The 21,521-nt window shown below is 44.5% G+C and overlaps 1 protein-coding gene across 5 annotated transcripts in view; it reads right to left on the bottom strand.

Annotated features, from left to right (window-relative positions):
• The window catches only part of MTOR (mechanistic target of rapamycin kinase), a 187,462-nt gene that overhangs the window by 59,071 nt on the left and 106,870 nt on the right, over positions 1–21,521 (bottom strand). For all 5 annotated transcript variants that reach the window (XM_040430315.1, XM_040430309.1, XM_040430302.1 and 2 more), the window contains one exon: positions 9,355–9,494. In XM_040430315.1, the coding sequence (XP_040286249.1) occupies positions 9,355–9,494 (140 nt within the window). The remainder of the gene's footprint in view (positions 1–9,354; positions 9,495–21,521) is intronic.

A 21,521-nucleotide genomic window follows, 5' to 3' on the forward strand; every position in this document is an offset into this window, starting at 1 on the left:
GAAAACCCACACAGATGTTTCTTCTCCCAGATTCATATGGAAATCATGGGGGGGACGGGACGACGACTTATGCTCCATCACATGTTGAATTATGGAGCTATTCTTCCCTCATGCAATGCTTGAAGGGGGTCTTTAAAGATTTTGTAAAACTTGACACACAGCAGGGGACTACGGTATGTTAAATAAGAAAAAACATGGGCAGGAATAAGAGGGTGATTCTATTGCTGATATGCTTTTAACTTTACCATGTTTGTGAGTATAAATAAAACCCTTTATATGAGACTGTTGATGGTGCTTTACTATCTATGCGCCTTACTGATACTTCACAGAGTAACTTACCCGGAGGGACAGCATCTCATGTGAAGATTGGTGCTCCTTTTCCTGGGTCTGCCACATACCTATGACCTGAGCTTAGGAGGAATCCTTCCTGAAAATGGAGAAGCAGCGCGGTCCTACATAACGTATATATTGGGAAAAGAAGTGAATGGAGTAAGAGGACATTTAAAACGAGGGTCAGGTTTTATTATTTTATTTTTAAGCAGTGCCGTAACACATTGCTAATCTTCAGAATGTAAAAGTCCACTACAGAAATCGATACCAGGTATTCCTATGTGGAAAAACTTTGTGGCATGGCACATACATCGAGTAAGGTTCTGGCACATGGCACAACTACTTGACACCCCCACAGTGTTAATCGACTCTGGGAGCAACAGATCATTACTTACCTGGCCTTGTGGCCGTGAGGGCTCAGGCGGCCCACCAGAAAACTTCCCTGTAGAGAGTCCAAGGCCAATCCATCACTGCTCTTTGTGTCTGCAGACTCTCCACCTACTGTCCCTATTCCAAGTTTTAAATTGCTGCCCTGCTTGTTCAGTTCCTGTACAAGCACTCTTTGGGAAGTTGGTGTACATTGTCCTCTTGGGTTGGAAAAAAAAAATGGAAGACTGTGCTCCTCCCCTGAGCATCATTCAGACAACAAAATGCAGGCACAAGTTAGTGCCCAAATACTGGCATCATTGGGATTTACAGCCCAGCAAAATGTAAGCAGAACCAAAAAGTATGGATAAAATAGAGAATACACCCAAGTTCAGGCAAAACATTTAATCTTTATTCCATAACCGACAAATACAAACGCAAGGAATAAAATAACTAAAATCACAAATATGAGATGTAAAATAAATATTCATGTCTATGTGATTTTATTCCTTGCATTTGTTTGTACCTGTCAATTATGGAATAAAGATGATATTTTTTCCTATACTTAGGTGTACTCATTTTATCTATACCTCTTGATTCTGCTTACATTTGGCTGTTTGTTGGCTTGGTTGTGAGCACCCTTTTCATGTCTTGGTGGTGCCTACCCATTCCCTATTTCATCGGGATATACAGCATTTCATTGGACATGCTGTAGGGTGGAGATGTGTGGCCATAACGTGGACGATAAAACGTGGCTACCTTACAATTGTCTAAATGAGGTCTTAGCCCTCCAGCAAACTTAGGAGTCCCAGAACACTTCCCAGGAATGTACCCGATTCTAAAAACTCAAAAGGTCAAGTGCTGTTTTTTTCTTGCCCTTTGAAAGATCATTTAGCGAGTCCAACTGCACCCCTAGCTTAGCTTTTATAGAACACTATACATATGGCTGTAATTTATAGGATGCCCCTCTAGCGTTAAGTTCCCCTTCATCTTCACTTTTCTCCCTCATCACTGTAAAATCTCCAGTCTGCAAAACACCACAAACGCCATCCGAAGCGGCTGCTCTTTGCCAATATTGTTCATTTGCGATGGAGCGTTACATACTTTTCCACTTGTGTCCCATATGCCGCTTAGTCGTGGAAACTTTGAGTACAGAGAGTGCAGTCTGACAGCGAGAAGACATTGATGGGAAATACAGGACGAAATAAAAAGGTTGTCTATAAGTTTCATATTTATACACGAGCGGTTTCCTGGTCAAAGACTTCCCCGGGCGCCAGTGTCTGGGATTCAGGTAGAGAAGCTTATCGAAGACGACAGCCAGAGTTATGTAAACTGTCTCCACATTGCGCTGATTTATCCACTCGTCTTTCTCCTCTCCTGTGGTCCTCAGATGACTTGTAAACGCTTCATGTAGAACATATGGTAAACATTTCCTGACCAGTAATAGGGCAAGCACACTGGATATCACTTCAGGTGGAGCTGGAATTGAAGATCCTCAAAAATTACTTGGTAAATATAAGCCCCTGGCTTGTCGTCCTCTTGTCAAGTTCATAAAAGTTCCCAAGTTAATCACCCACTAGATCCTTATTTGTAAAGTTACACAGTAAGTAGTATGGAGTATACAGCACCAACCTGTACAGATATTGTCACCATTCACGTTACTTCCTGTCCCCATGAAGGACACCATCTAAATTCCCAAACATACACATTTCCACAAGAAACAATTCATCTATCAGTTTATTTTGGGGGTCTAGAGATCTTGTCCTGGCCAGAATCAAACTGACAATAGTGCCAACCACTGTGTCATGAACTCCGGTGGGCCAGACTTACCTTGGATATAACAATGGGAGTGCATCAACATCTCTCTATGCAGTCATTCCAATCTTGAGCCTTGCATTTATATCAACAGATTATCTGAGCAATTTCTGTCCAATCAGACCAATAATTGGTTTGTGTAACAAAAGATCCGTGTGAGTAAACGGCCATCCGACCAATGATTGGTCAGAAAATGTCAGATGATCTCTGTAAAATGTTAGAAAACTGGATGACAACTCCAGAGGGACCTGTAATGCCAGCTATAATGATTGTGACCCAGTTTGGATTACGTGAATGGTACAGAACTATTCTGTCTCTCCACTGAATTTTTTCTTGACCACTGGTCTGAACTAGCATTTGGTTTACAACATCTGAAAAATTCTAAGACTTAACCCTCATGCCATAAGTCACCTATCAGGTATAGAGTCTGGTTCCTTCTATGGTCTGGCAAAGTTCACAGCACATGTACAATGTTCTCACCCGTCTCTTTATTAGTTGAATATAAGGAACAGTGAAAGACACTGGTTGCACAAATTCTAGCTGATGCAAAAAATGTGGCAGTGTCTTGAAAAGGCGAAACCAACCTGCTAAAAATATACTCCCAAAATCCATCCCAGAGCCAGCAGTTTTAAAAAAATTCCACAAATGTACATTGGTGAGATTTTCCTACTTTAGAGCCCTGGCTCTGCATTCTTCCAGTCCGGGCTTGGAAGCTTTACTTGGGCCCACAAGTTGGCAGGCCAACACGAGAGTCCTGGCACACAGGAAACACTAATCCAGCCAAGGCAGTACTGACCATCAAAATGGATTCCAGGAACGTAACCGATTATATTCTTCCATAAACATTAGAAATTGAGAGTAGTCACCAAACACTGCCGAGCAGCTAGATGAAGTAAAAGTTTTTCTTAGGACAAACTTGTGCTCCTGTGTGAATGGAGCAGTGGGGCACACACGCAGACATCACTCCATTCATGTCTATTGGACTGCTCAGTTACTGCTGCCATTTCCAGTGGATGGAGCTCCATTCACAAAGGGGACTTGCGATCAGCGGGGGTCCCAGTGCTTAGGCCTTCAGTGATTGTACATTTATCCTGGAGGTAGGCGATGGGTATTATTTGTCAGCCAATCCCTGTAATCATCATATGAAGTAAGGTTCTGCAATTTTTTGATTCATTTACTGGACATTTTCAGATCCCATCCAGGACACATTCTTATTTCCATCTAGAAGTTGACAGTCTGCTCAAGACTTGTATCAGGATCAGTGAAGAGCTTGGAGCCTACAGTCCAACTATGGGGTGGAGATTTCTGCTACTGTGGTACTCAGTTCATCCCCTGGCAATAAGGACAGATATTCAGCCAGTGGGTGCAATGCAAGAACGCTTCCGCTCAATGACAAAAAGCAGAGAATGGATTCCTCAGTCTGCAGAGCAATTTCTTGCTGTCAAAAGTAGTATGATCTTAAAGAAAACCAAATGGACCCCACCCTATGTACAGCATGTGAAAAGAGAATTTCAGCGAGCTTTCATTTAATTTAAATTTACAGTGTAATGAATATGAAGTGATAATATAATAATGCAGTTGTCCAGTGTTCGCAAATTTACCCCGAATGTGAACTGATCCGTATCGCCATTTTCTTGCCTGTAGTTATCTTTCCGGTGTGTAAAGGCAAAGGTTATGTGTTCAACACTGAATAACTCCAGATGTGGGCAGCAGCAGAATGACTCCTCTGTCACAGTATTAGCAAATGTTTGCTCCCCCCGTGCATTTCGTGCACTTCACGCCTGCAGAACCCTGTACAGAGTGCCCTGTATGTCCACATTTACAGTGTTTGTGTTCACAGTCGGTATGTAGGTGAACTCTACAGGCCACACACACACAGACTGGCCTTGTCTGCCCTAGATGTCACCCAAATTTACACTGCTGTCAGACCCTAACAAGTACTTCACCTCGGGTTAATGATGGGGGTAGGGGGTCACTCCGCATTCCACAGGGACGGACGCACGGCACTGAGTTACAAGGATCATTATAGTTTCCATCAGGGTATCCTGCACATACTGTCATAGCTTCAAAAGAGTTTGCTTCACGGACAAATGGTATTTGCATCCATTTAATTTTTTCTTGTTTTGTCGGGGTGGATTTAAGTAAAGTTTCTTGAGACGTGAAAATAAATTCTAAATTTAAATTCTTTTGGCAAGCAAAGAACTTGACAATGCTGATGCACTGAAAACCAAAAGCATTTTACAAAGTTGTTAAAGCGGCTCTGTCACCCGGATCACCCCTATTAAACCAGGGACATAGCCTGGTAGGGGCGATCCTGCAGGCAATTTAGAGCACCAGGAGCTGGGCCTTTTCAGTACAAGCACCACTATACAATGTCTACCGCCATCTAAACACCCCCTCCCCCTGATCGACAGCGCTAGACCAAACTGGAGTCGTACTCTAGCGCTGTCAATCAAGGGGAGGGGGTGTGTTTAGAGGTCAGTAGAGGTCGCATAGCGCATGTACTGCCCACCACATCTACAAATAAGCTAAAGCAATATTCGGCACCATAGTGTGTTATTTCATTCTCTTTTTGGTTCCAAAGTTTTGTACTATTTGATATCCTCTAAACCAGTGTTTCCCAACCAGTGTGCCTCCAGCTGTTGCAAATCTACAACTCCCAGCATGCCCGGACAGCCTTTGGCTGTGCGGGCATGCTGGGAGTTGTAGTTTTGCAACAGCTGGAGGCACACTGGTTGGGAAACACTGCTCTAAACGGCAGTCAGATTTCATTTTAATTCAAAATATTCTGCATACACATGAAGTCAAAAGATAAAACTCCAGCTGCCTGCGGCCACACTAAGGGAGCTTACTGCATACTGTTTAAAGGGGTTCTCCGGGCTACAGATGCTGAAGACCTAGCCACAGGATAGGTCATCGATGTAAGATTATTGTGGTTCTGACACCCGGCACTCCCAGTGATCAGCTGTTTTCGGCAGTGCCAGAGGCTAACCGCGTACAGACTGGAGGCAGACAGCTCTGTACACCGTGTAGTGGCCGTGCCGGGTACTGCAGCTCAGTTCCCAAGTGGTCTTACTGAGCTTTCTGGTGAAGCTGCACTGAGCTTCTGTACAAAGGCACCAGAAACTACATAGTGTACTGCGCTTTCTGCTTCCACTCTGTACAGCTGATCGGGGAGGGGCAGGTATCAGACCACCACTGACCCGATACTAAACCTATCCTGAAGCAATTTAATTATGCACTTCAATGCTTAAAAGGGAATCTGTCACCGGTTTTATGATGTCCTAACTAAGGGCTCTTTCACACTTGCGTTGTTCTGTTCCGGCATAGAGTTCCGTCGTCGGGGCTCTATGCCGGAAGAATCCTGATCAGGATTATCCCCATGCATTCTGAATGGAGAGAAATCCGTTCAGGATGCATCAGGATGTCTTCAGTTCCGGACCGGAAAGTTTTTTGGCTGGAGAAAATACCGCAGCATGCTGCGCTTTTTGCTCCGGTCAAAAATCCTGAACACTTGCCGCAAGACCGGATCCGGAATTAATGCCCATTGAAAGGCCCCTTAAGCTAAACGTCATTTCGGCGCATTACCGGATCAGACGTTTAGCGTCCTGGCAGCCATGGTAACCATTCAGAAAAAGCTAAAGTCCTGTTTGCCATGGTAAAGTGTAGTGGGGAGCGGGGGAGCAGTATACTTACCGTCCGTGCAGCTCCCGGGGCGCTTCAAAGTGACGTCAGGGCAGGCCCACGCGCATGGATGACGTGGTTGCATGGATCACGTCATCCATGCGCATGGGGAGCTCTGACATCATTCTGGAGCGCCCCGGGAGCCGCACGGACGGTAAGTAAACGGCTCCCCCGCTCCCCACTACTACTATGGCAACCAGGACTTTAATAGCGTCCTGGCTGCCATAGTAACACTGAACGCATTTTGAAGACGGATCAGTCTTGAAATGCTTTCAGTTCACTTGCGGTGTCACGGATCCGGCGGGCACTTCCGGCAAATTGAGTACACGACCGATCCGGACAACGCAAGTGTGAAAGAGGCCTAAGGGCAAGATAGACAAGTGACAGATCCCATTAGCAAAATGCTGGGTCACTTTAATTGATGCAGCCATTTTTCTACAATCTTGTACTGAACAGCTCCAGCGCATGCCGAATGAGTCCCCATATTCATGAGCTCAAGGATCCCCCCCACCACCTGCTGCTGATACATATGGAAAAAAAAAAAACTGGGGGAGTGAGCTTGTGAATATGGGGACTTATTGGCATGTGCTGGAGCTGGAAACTGGTGACAGATTTCCTTTAAACAGCATGCAATAAGGTCCCCCTAGTGGTGTTTGCAGACTGTCAGGATTATACCAATTAATCCCATAAAGAGGAATTTATCACACTCTGCACTCCAGAATTCCTGCTTCAAAAAGGTCACAAAATAGGGTCTTTGTAACATTTCATGGGTCACTGAAGCAAAACTTTCTACATTTTTACACCTATTACTGTAGTTTTGAAAAGTGAGTGTGGTTAGTGATGTTAATCTGTTTCTCTCCAGATTTATCAACTTTAAAAAAATAAATAAAAAAAACTCAATACAGCAGGAGTGGCATAGAAAACTGGAGAAGCAGCTCCAAATAAAAGTGTTAGGTTTACAGTTGTATCAAAGTTAACAAATAACATGCGACATTTGATAAATCTGATGGTACATACTGATGACCTGTCCTTAGGATACATCATTAATATCAGATCAGCGGGGGTCCAACTCCCAGGAGCCCTGACAATCAGCTGTTTGAAGAGGTAGCGGTGCTGATGCGAGCGCTACTTCCTCTTCATGATTACCTGCGCGTCACTTCGCTTGCAGAGGCGGCACAGTGTAATACAGAATTGCCTGCCCCATGCAAGTGAATGGGACGAGCAGTAGTAATTACACTGCGCTGCCTCTACAAGGGAGACGATGTGCCGGTAATCAAGAAGAGGAAGCAGCGCGCACAAATAGATGATTGGTGGGGGTGCTTGGAGTTGGATCCCCACTCATCTGATACTGACTACCTATTACTAGTCCAAGGAATTCTGAAGGTTCATAGGTGGACATTTAAATTCAGTATCAATCTGGTAATGGCGAGGATTTTTGCTCTGGGCACAAGTGAGCAATGCATTTTAAGAGGGATTTCATTGATATTAGTTTTAAAAGGCCCCTGAAAACCCTTCATATGTATGTGGAGAGATAACAATATCCTCAGAATAGAGGTCTCACACATTAGCTGTTTATTAGCAGATTTATTATATTTTCCATGACCGAGCTGGGAGCCGCAGAAGAAAATTCCCTCAGTCATTAAAGGGAATTTCCATGTGAGGAGCGGCACCCCCATCCATAACGCCCATCAATACAGTTAAGGCAAACTTCAGATGAGGTTCATCTCCATGCATTAGTCACTTTATTTCAATCAGATCAATTGACATCTGTGCGGTTGAACATGGCAAGGATTATATATCCTACAGTTCCACATAGTCAGGCACATAGTATGTCTTTTGGTTACTAACACATGATTGTCATAGGTTCATCTCCATAGTTAATGGGTGTAATAGATGTGGTCAATTTTGGATATTCTCACCATACATGTAGTTTGTAATAGTGTCATGTACACGTTTTCCTTTTTGGTTGTTGTTGAATTTACACGTAATGCAGCAAATGGCTGAGCAGCGAGACAGGTGACATGTGTACTACACGCATGTGGAGCGCAGAAATGCACACCTGGATCGCTATAGGTGATAAGCTATAAAGATGCTTCACATATTTTACATGTACAATTACTCTGACAACAAGAAAACCACGGAGGAATGACTACTCAGATTGCAGACTGCTGCCAGATTCTGTTACAACTGCACAAAGGGATATGACAGAGGATCAATATCGGACACTGGAAGAGCTCCGAAAACCACAATTTATCACCAACTATTTTAATGCAATCTATTTTTCTGAGACCCCGAGTGTCAGTGTGTCCTTCATCAAGTTGGAATGTCAGGGTGTCCTACTTTGGGGATCCTAAGATTCAGCGTGTCCTTTGTCAAGGATCACAAGTTTTACAGCACCTATCCCTAGTTACCCTGAGTGTCAGTGTGTCCTTTGTTAGGGATGAGAACTGTCACTGTATTCTACCCAGGCGATTCCAAGTGTCAGTGTGTCCTTCCTCGGGGACCCCAATTGTAAGTGTCCTTCATCAGGGTATTTGAGCATTAGTGTGTCCTTTGTTGGGGACCTAGAGTGTTAACGTGTCCAGCGTCTGAGTCCAAGTGTTTGTGTGTTGTCAGGGACCCAAATTGTCAATGTGTCCTTCGTCAAGGATCCGAGTGTCAGGATGTCTTTATATTATGAGCCCCACCTGTATCAGTGGATTATTTCTCTGAATTCTTTATTCAATTTAATGTAATCACATATAACAGAGGCTGAAAACATTGCTTCTTACAAAGGTGATATACTGCAATTTGTTCTTTTATTGCTGCCTATTATTTTTGCCTCGCAGTAATATGACAGAACACAGCAAATACACTGCATAATACCTGTTACATAAGATACAATCATTCTACGGAAGAATAGGAGTCCTGCAGTGTTCAGCCTGCATAGCAGGAATGCTTCCATGTGCCACCTAGTGGTCAAACTGCACCTGACAGCAAGGTGTAGTTACTAGAAGATTTGAGCTATGAGGTCTGTTCTACTGCAAGAAAGCTCAGAAGGGAGGTTCTGCACAAGACTACAACTGCACTCTGGCTAATAGAAAGGGGTTCTGACCAGGAACGTCCGACACGTCTGATATGGCTGCATTTGTGCCCCTGTGCCCAACTGATATGACTTACCATTCCCCAAGAGCTTCCAGACAGCGCATCCGTCCCAAAACCAACTCCGAATCATCTTTGTTCACCTCAATCTTTTTGTCATAGGCAACCAGCGCATCCTCCCATTCATGGAGCTTCTCGTACCAGGTGGCCTGAATCTCCTACAAGCGACGAGAGAAGAGCAGATGCAGTAATGTGACAAATCACCCCAAAATTCACCTAAATGCAAAAATAAAAACTTTACTGTGGACGGTGCTACACCTAGATTCTAGCACTCGATTGATTTCAACTATAGAGCGACAGCTGCAGGGACAAGATTGCATCCAGGTCAATCTACTGCTTTGGACTATATCTGTAGCTCAATAGTTCAAAGCAATTAAAACGGCTACAAAAAGTCAGGGTGCAGGCCCAGCCTTAAAATAAGGCTTTATTCACACCTCTGATTCCCAGACAGCATACGTACCCACTCATTTTAATGTGTGTATTCACACATCCGTGTTTTAGCATGGAAGCATGCCCCATTTTTGTCTGTTTACAGATCAACCATGTCCATTATAATAATAGAACAACAAGCGGGCACTCATACACTTAGCAACCAAATTGACATATCTTCTATATGCTGTTATTTGGGAAAGAGAAAGTATTATCTTCTAGCGCTCTATCCCAATTTGGGAAACTGAATGTCACTGAAAATGTTGTAGGTGTATTCACTGGGAGCGCAATATGTTCATAAAGTGTCCACAGGAATCCTGATAATGTGAAAAGTCTCTTATAGCATATCCTTTTAAGCTTTATATGAGCTTTGAGTCGAAGAATAAATCGATGTTTGGCTTACCGTCTAGCGTCTGCTGTCTCCTTATTGCTTCAATGGAGCTTTAAATATTTGCCGGCTTATTCAGTCGCTCCATACAGCAAGCTGGTTTAAATTTCGCGGGAGTTCCAAAGATCGCGGGAGTTGCCACTCTGTTCCTCAGTGGTAGCGACCACTGAGGAAGAGAGAGTGAATCTACCCGAAACGCGTATGGTGAAACAAGTGATTTACCTGCATTGAAAAACCTCCGATAATACTGTATGGCCATACAGAAGAAAATTTCTACAGTAAAGGATTAACTATTCTTATCGTCGAAAGCTACACCGAAGGAAATTGCGGAACAGAGTGGCAACTCCTGCGATCTTTGGAACTCCCGCGAAATCTAAACCAGCTTACTGTATGGAGCGACTGAATAAGCCGGCAAATATTTAAAGCTCCATTGAAGCAATAAGGAGACAGCAGACGCTAGACGGTAAGCCAAACATCGATTTATTCTTCGACAAAGCTCATATCGACCTTAAAAGGATATGCTATAAGAGACTTTTCACATTATCAGGATTCCTGTGGACACTTTATGAACATATTGCGCTCCCAGTGAATACACCTACAACATTTTCAGTGACATTCAGTTTCCCAAATTGGGATAGAGCTCTAGAAGATAATACCCCCTCTTCCCAAATAACAGCATATAGAAGATCTGGACAATACTTGAAGTTTGTGGTGTGATATATATTATTGAGTGGTATCGAATAGGGGTGCACCGAAATTCCGGCAGCCGAAAATATCGGCCGAAAATGCACCTAATCCACTTCGGCCGATATTGTTACATATCGGCCGAAAATATGGGGTGTGGGATTTGTCACCCACCATCTGCGGGCGGGCGCCGGGCGGGCGGTTTACTTTGTCACTGCATCTTTATTTTACCTTACAATCGTGAGGCTCCAGTAACTAACAACTCTGCAGGCAGAGCGGAGGGCGGCGTAACGTCACTTACTCACGTGACGCGCCTGCTCCGCCTCCTTCATTCATAAAGTGGGCGGAGCAGGTGCGTCACGTGAGTAAGTGACGTTACACCGCCCTCCGCTCTGCCTGCAGAGTTGTTACTGGAGCGTCACGATTGTAAGGTAAAATAAAGATGCAGTGAGTGATGCTGTGAGCAGCAGGGCCGGGGCTGTTATGGGTAGGGGGATCGGTCTATGGCACTGCTATGGGGAGGGGGGATCTGTGCACTGTTATGGGGAAAGGGATCTGTGCACTGTTATGGGGAAAGGGATCTGTGCACTGTTATGCCCATAACAGCGCCACCCACAGATCCCCCTCTCCATAACAGCGCCACCCACAGATCCCCCTCTCCATAACAGCGCCACCCACAGATCCCCCTCTCCATAACAGCGCCACCCACAGATCCCCCTCTCCATAACAGCGCCACCCACAGATCCCCCTCTCCATAACAGCGCCACCCACAGATCCCCCTCTCCATAACAGCGCCACCCACAGATCCCCCTCTCCATAACAGCGCCACCCACAGATCCCCCTCTCCATAACAGCGCCACCCACAGATCCCCCTCTCCATAACAGCGCCACCCACAGATCCCCCTCTCCATAACAGCGCCACCCACAGATCCCCCTCTCCATAACAGCGCCACCCACAGATCCCCCTCTCCATAACAGCGCCACCCACAGATCCCCCTCTCCATAACAGCGCCACCCACAGATCCCCCTCTCCATAACAGCGCCACCCACAGATCCCCCTCTCCATAACAGCGCCACCCACAGATCCCCCTCTCCATAACAGCGCCACCCACAGATCCCCCTCTCCATAACAGCGCCACCCACAGATCCCCCTCTCCATAACAGCGCCACCCACAGATGAATTTCATTCATGAAAAAGAATTATTAATAAAATCATTAAAAAAAAAAAGTATTTTAAAAGTATTTGGGCAAAAAGGCAGTTTCGGTTTCGGTTTTCGGTCAAGGGCATCCTGAATTTTCGGTTTCGGACCAGAATTTTCATTTCGGTGCACCCCTAGTATCGAATATTCTATCGAATATTCCAACATTGAATTTTCTACCATTCAATCTATCGAATATTTTTATCGAATATAGTATTGATCATATCTACCACAATATATGATTGTAATGTTGTATATTATTGCTACATTGTTCTTATAAATTTTATTACTTGTATTTTAATGGGGATTTAATAAATATTTTCTGCATATGTCAATTTGGTTGCCAAGTGTATGAGTGCTCGCTCATTATTCTATTGTTACATTTGCCTTTTAAGAGAGGGTGGGGTGATTCCCTCTATATAAGCTTGTGGCACCATACCTTAACTACTTGCTAGTGAGCCACCACAACCTACCACTATTTTTCATGCCCATTATAGTCTAGGGGTCAGTGAAAAACATGGACCCAATATGGATTCCATCCGCGTTTACTCTGTTTCACAAACCATTTTTAGGAGATGCTCTGAAAAATTTTCTGCTGGGTTGTGTCCATGAAATAGATGGCACACTGAGAGCAAAAAATGGAGACACAGACCAAACGTGGATTCTTCACTGAAATCTTAACTGATGAACCACCTGATTATCACTGATTTAGTCACGGACACAGACATGTGAGTAAGGCTTAACTTGTATTTCATTAAAAAGGTTGTCCAAGGGGAGTGTCTTGGCTGCCAGAGCTGATGGCAGTCTGAATCAAGAGCTCCTGCACCCAGCGACAAAAACCCCAGCTAAAGGCTTGATTAGACCCGCTTTTGCAGATGAATACCGCACATTCCCACAATATGACCAGAGGGAAGAGAAACCGGCAACAGCAGGACAAGTTGGACTTTTATTTAGACCGGGAATGACAGAGTAGTTGAGCCCTCCCTCTCCAGCATCCCTGTCTGGCTCTCAGAGCTCGGCTTCACCGCCACAACATGCAGCGGCACCTTCATCCTCCCCTCCAGCCACGGCGGCCAAAGAACAGAGTAAGGAACGGCAAGGTACTCCATGCAGGGAAACAGCGGAGACCCCAAAAACAGATCAATCCCCAGACAGAGCGACAGGAGAATGTCACGGCAGGATCGCACACGTGGCAGGCGCCATCTTTGTATTCTACAAACAGTCCAAAAAAGCAGAGACCGCGGCTCCAGGATTCCTCCGGCTCTCCTAACTCCCCGAACCTATCTAATGTGACCCTGAAGTTGGCCCAATTCCAGACCTAAAATCAGCCTGCTTCAGGGACCTTGCTCAAGGAAATGCTACTAGAAGTTAGCAAGTCCCTTCACGCTGACCTACAATCCTTGAGATCCCCCATTCCGGCTACCGTACAAAGCCCCAGGGTATCTCACATTGAAAATAAAATGGGAGAGTTTGCATCCTCACATAATAATCTAGTAGAAGCCCACAATGATCTTTCTGAAAATATGGAGAAAATAAGAGCTAAACTTAACGATTTGGAAGACAGATCCCGCAGGAATAACATAAAATTCTGCTGTATTCCTGAGGACATTCCTAATAGGGGGCTGAAACAGTATCTCTGCTTAATATTTCAGGCCCTTCTGCCATCTTTATCAAACTGTCGCCAAAAAATGGCCCATGACTTTCACAATTATGAAAATCGAAAAGCTTTATTAATGATATACAATGAATACATACATGATTTCAAAAGGCAGCACAAAGGTGGAACACACAGATAAGGAACAGGACCCAAAGAGGGGCCGAGAGGTCAGCACACCAGGAAACAGGGAAAGAATGGAAAAAATGGAAAAACACCAAGACGCTTCTAGACAATAAGCCCCAAACAGACAACTCTGGAGGCAAATGTGAGGACAAAAAAACTTGGTGAGTAAACAGAATAAGCATAAAAACGGTGTTGGGTCAGGAGGTGGCTGAGAGATCGACACCACTCAGGGTATGCTTATTCTGTTTACTCACCAAGTTTTTTTGTCCTCACATTTGCCTCCAGAGTTGTCTGTTTGGGACTTATTGTCTAGAGGCGTCTTGGTGTTTTTCCATTTTTTACATTCTTTCCCTGTTTCCTGGTGTGCTGACCTCTCGGCCCCTCTTTGGGTCCTGTTCCTTATCTGTGTGTTCCACCTTTGTGCTGCCTTTTGATATCATGTATGTATTCATTGTATATCATTAATAAAGCTTTTCGATTTTCATAATTGTGAAAGTCATGGGCCATTTTTTGGCACATTTGTGGCTCCTTGTGGGTCGGTTTTTTTCGAGATTATTTCTGTCTGGTAACAATTGGGTGATCTTTATCAAACTGACAGGTAGCTAAAAAAAAATAAAAATAAAAAGCCAGGAAAAAAAAGATATCTAAGCTGCTGACCAACAGAGGACCTGGAGAGGAGAAATAAAATCACTTATATTCTCAGACAACCTAAAAAAATCTCAGCCTTCAACTAAAAGATTGCCTTCTATATAGATATGAGCAGAACCTACAGAAAATAAAAGCTAGATATTACTCACAAAACAACAAGGCAGGGAAACTACTGGCCCAACGAGTAAAAGCTCAGAACTAAATCCAGAATCCCTTACATGCACTGTTCTAAAGAGAGCTCCAAAATTATGGATCCACAAGGTATAGCAGACAGCTTTATGGAATACTATTCCTCTCTAGCACCTAAATTCGTCCTCAGGACCCCCCTCAAAGCTCTTCAGAGATCAACTCCTTCCTAGAAAGCCTTCACCTCCTGGCTATATCCTCTGACTAAGCGGCACTGTTAGGTGCCCCTCCTGGTCCAAATGGTTATTAAATTGCTATTATAAATCCTTTCACAGATTCCTCCTACCATATTTATGTTAAACTCTACAAAAAGGTTTTGCAGAGGGCAAATTCCCTGCTGAGATGCTTTCTGCACTCATAGTGACTATCCCAAAACAAGGAAAGTCTCCAGCAGACACTCCACAAAACTTTAGGCCTATCTCGCTGTTAAATACAGATATAAAAATATACGCTAAAAGTCCTGGCTAACTGTTTAGCTCCCATACTACCTAATCTGATAAATTGTGACCAATCAGGTTTTAATCACAGGAAGGCAAATTATAGGAAACATGAGTTCTGAATATTGTAGACTACATTGAGAGAATGGGCCTGGAGGCAGTCTTGGTGACCCTCGACACTGAGAAGGCATTTGACCGCATTAACTGGTCTTTTGCCATCTCTGTGCTTCAAACAATGGGAATTTGTGGTCCTTTTCTGGGAGCAGTAAAAGCCTTATACAGTAAGCCTTCTGCGAGAGTATACTTTATCATCAACATTGCATTTACATGTACTAACGGTACCCGGCAGGGATGTCCCCTCATTTATCACGTCTATTGAACCCTTAGCACAAGCAATTCACCTCTGACCAAAAAAAAGGCACTAGAAATAGGTAGAACCCATAAACTATCACTATACGCAGATGACGTCATACTGACCTGCAGTAATGGAAATTATACGCCAATTCAGAGAATACTCCTACTGCAAAGTCATGGAAACGAAATCACAAGCCCTCCCCATCAATGTTACATCTACTTCCATGGCGAAACTACACTCTAACTTCAAGCTAGACTAGCAATCTGAAAGTGTTCAGTATTTGGGCACGAAGGTCACCAGGAGAACTAAACTCCTATATAGATCCAATTATATTCCCTTGCTAGAAGAAGTAGAACAAGACCTCGCTAAATATAGTAAACAAGAAATATCTTGGGTTGGACGTATAGCAACTTTCCCAAAATTCTATACAAATTCAGAACAGTTCCTATCTCGATCCCGATTAACTTCTTTGCCCGTATTAACAGATTACTTCATACATTTATATGGACTTCCAAACAAACCTAAATAGCCCTTAAACTGTTGCCCACACAAGAAAGCTGGAGGTCTGGGACTCCAACATGTATGACTGACCTTGCTACTTACATGAGTTTTATGAGAGAATGGTGGAGAGGAGACTGGCGACACCACTGGCTACATATAGAGACAGCTGTCTCTCCGAGTCATAACTTAAAGGCGCTGCCTATAGCAGAACTAGATACCCTGCCAAGCTTTCTCGCTAATCGATATCAGTGTGGAGGACATTCCACTCTAAAACCTCTAAAACTCAGATCCCTCTCCTTTCCTACGCCCCACTGGAGACATTGACCTACCGTATTTTATTCCTGGTTTAGATGTAGCGAAATGGGCATCTAAAGGGCCTAACCCAGACAGCATTCCTTTTCGAGTCCTCCCAGCTTAAACAATTTTCCTCCTTACATGAACAATACCTAATATCTCAAAGACTTTTATATGCATCTTAGAATAAGACACCTTTTCCAAAATAAAGTCTTCCTTATGGCATTTGCATGCAAAGAGATCCTAGATCTCTGGAGTATTACAAACCCCCCATGGAATGGTCCAAGACCTAAATATGCTATGATCAACTCCAAACATAAGTTCGTGAAGTCAGCACCATTCATCTCTTGGGAAAAAGAGCTGGGGAGAGAGTTTCCAGACTCAAGCTGGTCTTCACGCTCTTTTATATCCAAAACTTTCTCATGTGTCACTCACTATGAAGCTGCCGTAAAAACAATGCTTAGATGGTATTTTACTCCTGATTGAGCCATATATACCCAGGCACATCTAACCTATGTTGGGGGGGACGGGGGGGGCATGGTGTTGAGGTAGAGGATCCCTTCTCCACATCCTTTGGTCCTGCCCTAATCTACTTAACTTATGGAAAGATAGTTTTACTCTTCTCTCCGCTATCACGGGGATCCGTGTAAATCCATCACCTGATCTGGCCCTATTGTTCCACAATATTACAAACTTCCCAGTGAAGTCACGCTTCATTATAGCCTACATTAGGTTATCTACAAAGCTGGTAATCACAAGATATTGGAAATCTCCAACTATTCCTTAATTGAAAGAAGTGGTGGACCTAGTAAATTCTTCATGTGCATATGAAAATATGATAGCATACATGAACCACACTTCTCCTCGTTATGAAGCTGCTTGGGGATCCTGGTTGGCTTCCTCCCATGCGATAATACCAAGCCAATAAAGCTTCTGGTATCAGACTCTTCAAATAGGAAGTGCAGAGAGTACCTTGTTAAGTTTTGGATTCTTTATTTCTTGTCCATATCTTATGGTTGACACTAAGCGGCCTTATCTTTGCTGGAACATTACTATTAGGCTCCATTCACACCTCCGCAATTTCGTTCCGCATTTTGCGGAACGGAATTGCAGACCCATTCATTCCTATGGGGCAGCAAGATGTGCTGCTCTGACACGGAATTGCAGATCCGCACTACCGTTCCGCAAAAAAAAAATAGAACATGTCCTATTCTTGTCCGCAATTGCGGACAAGAACAGGCATATTCTATTAGTGCCGGCAATGTGCGGTCCACAAAATGCGTAACGCACATTGCCGCTTTCCGTGTTTTGCGGATCCGCTGCTCCGTGGATCCGCAAAACACGTTGCGGACGTGTGAATGGAGCCTTCACACGTCCGCAACGTATAGGTTTGTATACTTACCGCTGAGGCCTTCTTCTAGCCACAAGTAACGCGAGACTTGCTTAGTCAAATGCCTGTGACGTTACAGTTCGGTTCTGCACATACATTACCATTTCAAAATGAGGTTTGTGCCTCATTAACAAAGCAGGGTTCAGCTTTGGATTTTAAAGCAGTAATGTATGCACATGTATACTGGGATCCAGTAGGAGAGGGCTAACCAGGGTCAAATCAATTCCAGGGTTAGGTTCCGGACGGGGTCGCCCTTGTCAGGGCGGGTGCTCCGTGGTTACGCTATCAGGGCCAGTATAGCACCCCCTGTAGGGCATTATTAGGGACATCTAGTCCAGACCCCTATCCTTTTGCAGCAATTCCACTTTCCCGAGGATTATGCACATCAAATCTCCGAGAAGAAACTGCTGCACACAGGAATCAATCTATGGAGCAGTAGGACAAACTGTTTTCCATCCAAAGTGCCGGCGTGCACTTCTATTCCTACTTCAAAGTGATTTGGTCTTCCAGGATTTGATTATATAGTGGGGACTTTGACAGAAGCTCCATATATTGTACTTTGTGTATATGCATTATCAGTAATTATTTAATTAATTTTATTAGAAGGCAACTATTAAAGTTATATTAAGTAACTACAGATCACCTTTTTCAGTATAATGTATGCACAGAACCGAACTGTAACTGCACAGGCATGACACTAAGCAAGTCTTGCGTTATTTGTGGCTAGAAGAAGGCCTCAGCGGAGCCCATACTTTTTACAGCAGTATGAAGCGCATAGTATAAACAAAGTTTTTTTAAAATGAATCTGGTTCAGATAAAGCAGTCCGAACCCGATTCGCTCAACCCTAGTCATCAATATCAGATCGGCAGGGGTCTGATTCCCGGAAGCTCTGTCAATCAGCTGTTTGAAGAAGCCACTGCACTCACCAGAGCTCTTCACAGTTCACCAAACACAGCGCCATACATTTTATAATGGTTGTGCTTGGTTTTGCAGCTCAGCCCCATTTACTTGAATGTGATTGAGATGCAGATTGGCCATGTGACCGATGTGAGGCTTCTTCCAACAGGTGATCGCCAGTGGTACCAGGAGTCGGACCCCTGCCAATCTGATACTGATGACCTACCCTGACAATAAGTCATTGATACCAAATGCTGGATAACCCCTTAAAATCGAAATTTCTGCTTATCCTGGGCTTAGGAGCACAGTGAGAGGGCCTACTCACCGATTACCTCTGTACATACACTTATTACAAGGTAGGCCGTCACTGTGTAAGACCACTCATTGGATTGATAGAAACTGGTGCACATTAGACCAGAAATCTACGCCAGCGCCCCATTTCTGGTGCACAGAACTCCTCTTAATTCTGGCACATTGGGGTTTGATATTAAGACTGCTGTAAGAAACACCAATCTTACCAGTCTTAAAGGGGTTGTCCTGTTTAAAGGTACTGATGACCTATCCTTTAAGTGAATGGGGAGGTGGAACTGCAATTACTCTGCTCTGCTGATACACTGGAAAAGTCCTACAGAAACATTGAAGAGGAAGCGCAGAAACCCCAGCTGAATAGTGGGGGCGCCAGGAGTCGGACTCCCGCTGATCTGATACTGATGACCTATCCTGAGGAACCCCTTTAATACATTCCCATCTATGTATAAGCCATCTAGGGCTGGATTCACATTAAGCTTTTGTAGCATTTGTTTTCTGCGTTTTTGTTGTCCCCTTTTTTGGAAGCACAGCTGCCAGATATAAAAGTCTATACCAAATTACTGAAAAGTCTACATATTTGTCTATTTTGGGATTTCCCCCCCCCCCCCCCAATATGTAGCATTTTCTGGGTAAGGCTTTTCCCCTTAAAATGTGTGTGTAAAGGCCATTTAATATGTATAGGAAGCCATCTGTCATGCTGAAAATTTATGAGCAGGAGAAACAGACAACTCATGATGAGATGCCAAGCAGTAAAACTATGGATATATAAAAGAGGTTCTGCAGCAGCTGAGGTGTCAAATGCACAGATCTCCTAATGTTTATGTAATTACTGTGAGGCGTGAAAATAGCGCAGGACTAATCACTGGAAGCCCCGAGGCTCTAGAGAACATGGCAGTGGTCACATACGTGGGAGGTTTGCGGTGAGAACAAACTCCTTACTCTATGTGGTTTAGGGTTTGAGGGATTCTCGACTTCAAGTCCTTCCTAGAAAGCTGTGGTTAACCCACAAGGTGTCCGACTGTGGCTTTCATGAAAGCCCTTTCTTCCAGGACTATCTGTGGACTGAGGTCACCACTTCATGCCCCAGGGTCTTGAAGAATGAACCAGCACCTCCAGCGCTCTCCCTTTAATCTTAGCTTTGAGAGTGATTTGTGGCGATCCAGGGCAGAGCTGCACGAGGTGCCCCGCACAATGACGTTATTCTCCCAGAGCGGAGAGAAAGTGATGTAATCAGGAGAGCTCTCACTTACAGTAACCGCAGGAAGCAATTACAGCTGCTCCGAGAACAGTCGCTCTTTGTGTAGAGGCCACAGACAGGGGCTCGCCTCCAGGACAGTCTTCTCTCACATTCCCCTGACCCACCAACTTCCCATAAGGTTGGTATAACAGAGTAAAGGGCAGACCACACATATGAGGGATCCCCTGCTCTGTCCACCCATACTAAATCTATCAATACCCTATTCACTTTCCTCCGACTATCCGGGACTAGCAGATGCTGCAGAACCACTAAAGCCCCATAGGGGTTTGTCATGTGGCTGCACGCCGATTTTTCTGGTCCCCCACTCCTCCTCTCTGCCTGTTTTCACTAGCATTTCTTCTGTTTATGAACCAGCAGGCTCTGGATAGACAATGTCGCACTACCCACATGCAGTACTGTAAAATGCATAGAAAATGTCAGAAAAATAAATTGAATAAGGTGGCAACCAATAATGAACGCCTACTGCTTTGCTTAGTGTCAGTGTCCACAGCAGCTCTAGCATTTTGTTCATGAACCACGAGCACTTTGGTGCCCTCAATTGTGAGTGGAAACCAGTACTGCAGGCCATCGCTTAAGCTGGTCATACTCAGCTGTACAAGTGTTTGACCAACAGCCGTCTGACAGCCATCTCTAATGAGCCGCCCTGCATCCACCCCACGGACATGCACACTTGGCCAAACATGGGTTTACAATAGAGACAGGACACTAATCCGCTGCCACAAAAGGATCAGGCATGTTAAATAAATCCTTCTCGCCCCTGTCAGAGCCTGTTGGGTGGTAGCCGGGCAGCTATCAAACATTAGATGGTAGGCAGTCCCGACGAAATTGGTGGGTAAGGCAGATACTAAATGGGTTGACCAGCCTTTTTTTTTTTACTGATTGACGGGGGTCTGACACCTGGCACCCCCGCCTATCAGCTATTCTATGTAGCTCCGTCACTGGACGTCGGCACCAGAACTACACAGCACTGTCATTGTAGTGGGCAGCGCTGCCCCCATTCAAATCAGTGTTGACAGTTCTGGAACCAACTTCCAGGGATGGGGCTACAAAGAACATCTGATAAGCAGGGGTTCGGGGTGTTGGACCCTGGCCGATCAGCTAGTGATGGCCTATCCTAAGGATAAGCCATCACATAAAAAGACTGGACAACCCCTTTAAACTAATGTGTATGGCCAGCTTTAGTCCTAAGTGGCATACAGATCTGCAGTGACACACTTCTACCCTTGTTAATCCTCTGCCTGTACAAGTTTACAAAAAAGTTCAAGTACTCGTGGAGCAGGAAGCCCAGGATGAAGAGACGAAGCACACCATTTAATTTTGGGCAGCAACCCTTAGCTACAACAATAGGCAGCTTTAAATAGTAATGACGCATCTGCACGGGGCCTCATGGACTAGAAGGACCCTCACACATTGGATGTATGTTATTCCT

This window comes from Bufo bufo, chromosome 1 (assembly GCF_905171765.1).
Source record: "Bufo bufo chromosome 1, aBufBuf1.1, whole genome shotgun sequence".
In the NCBI taxonomy this organism is placed as follows: Eukaryota; Metazoa; Chordata; class Amphibia; order Anura; family Bufonidae; genus Bufo; species Bufo bufo.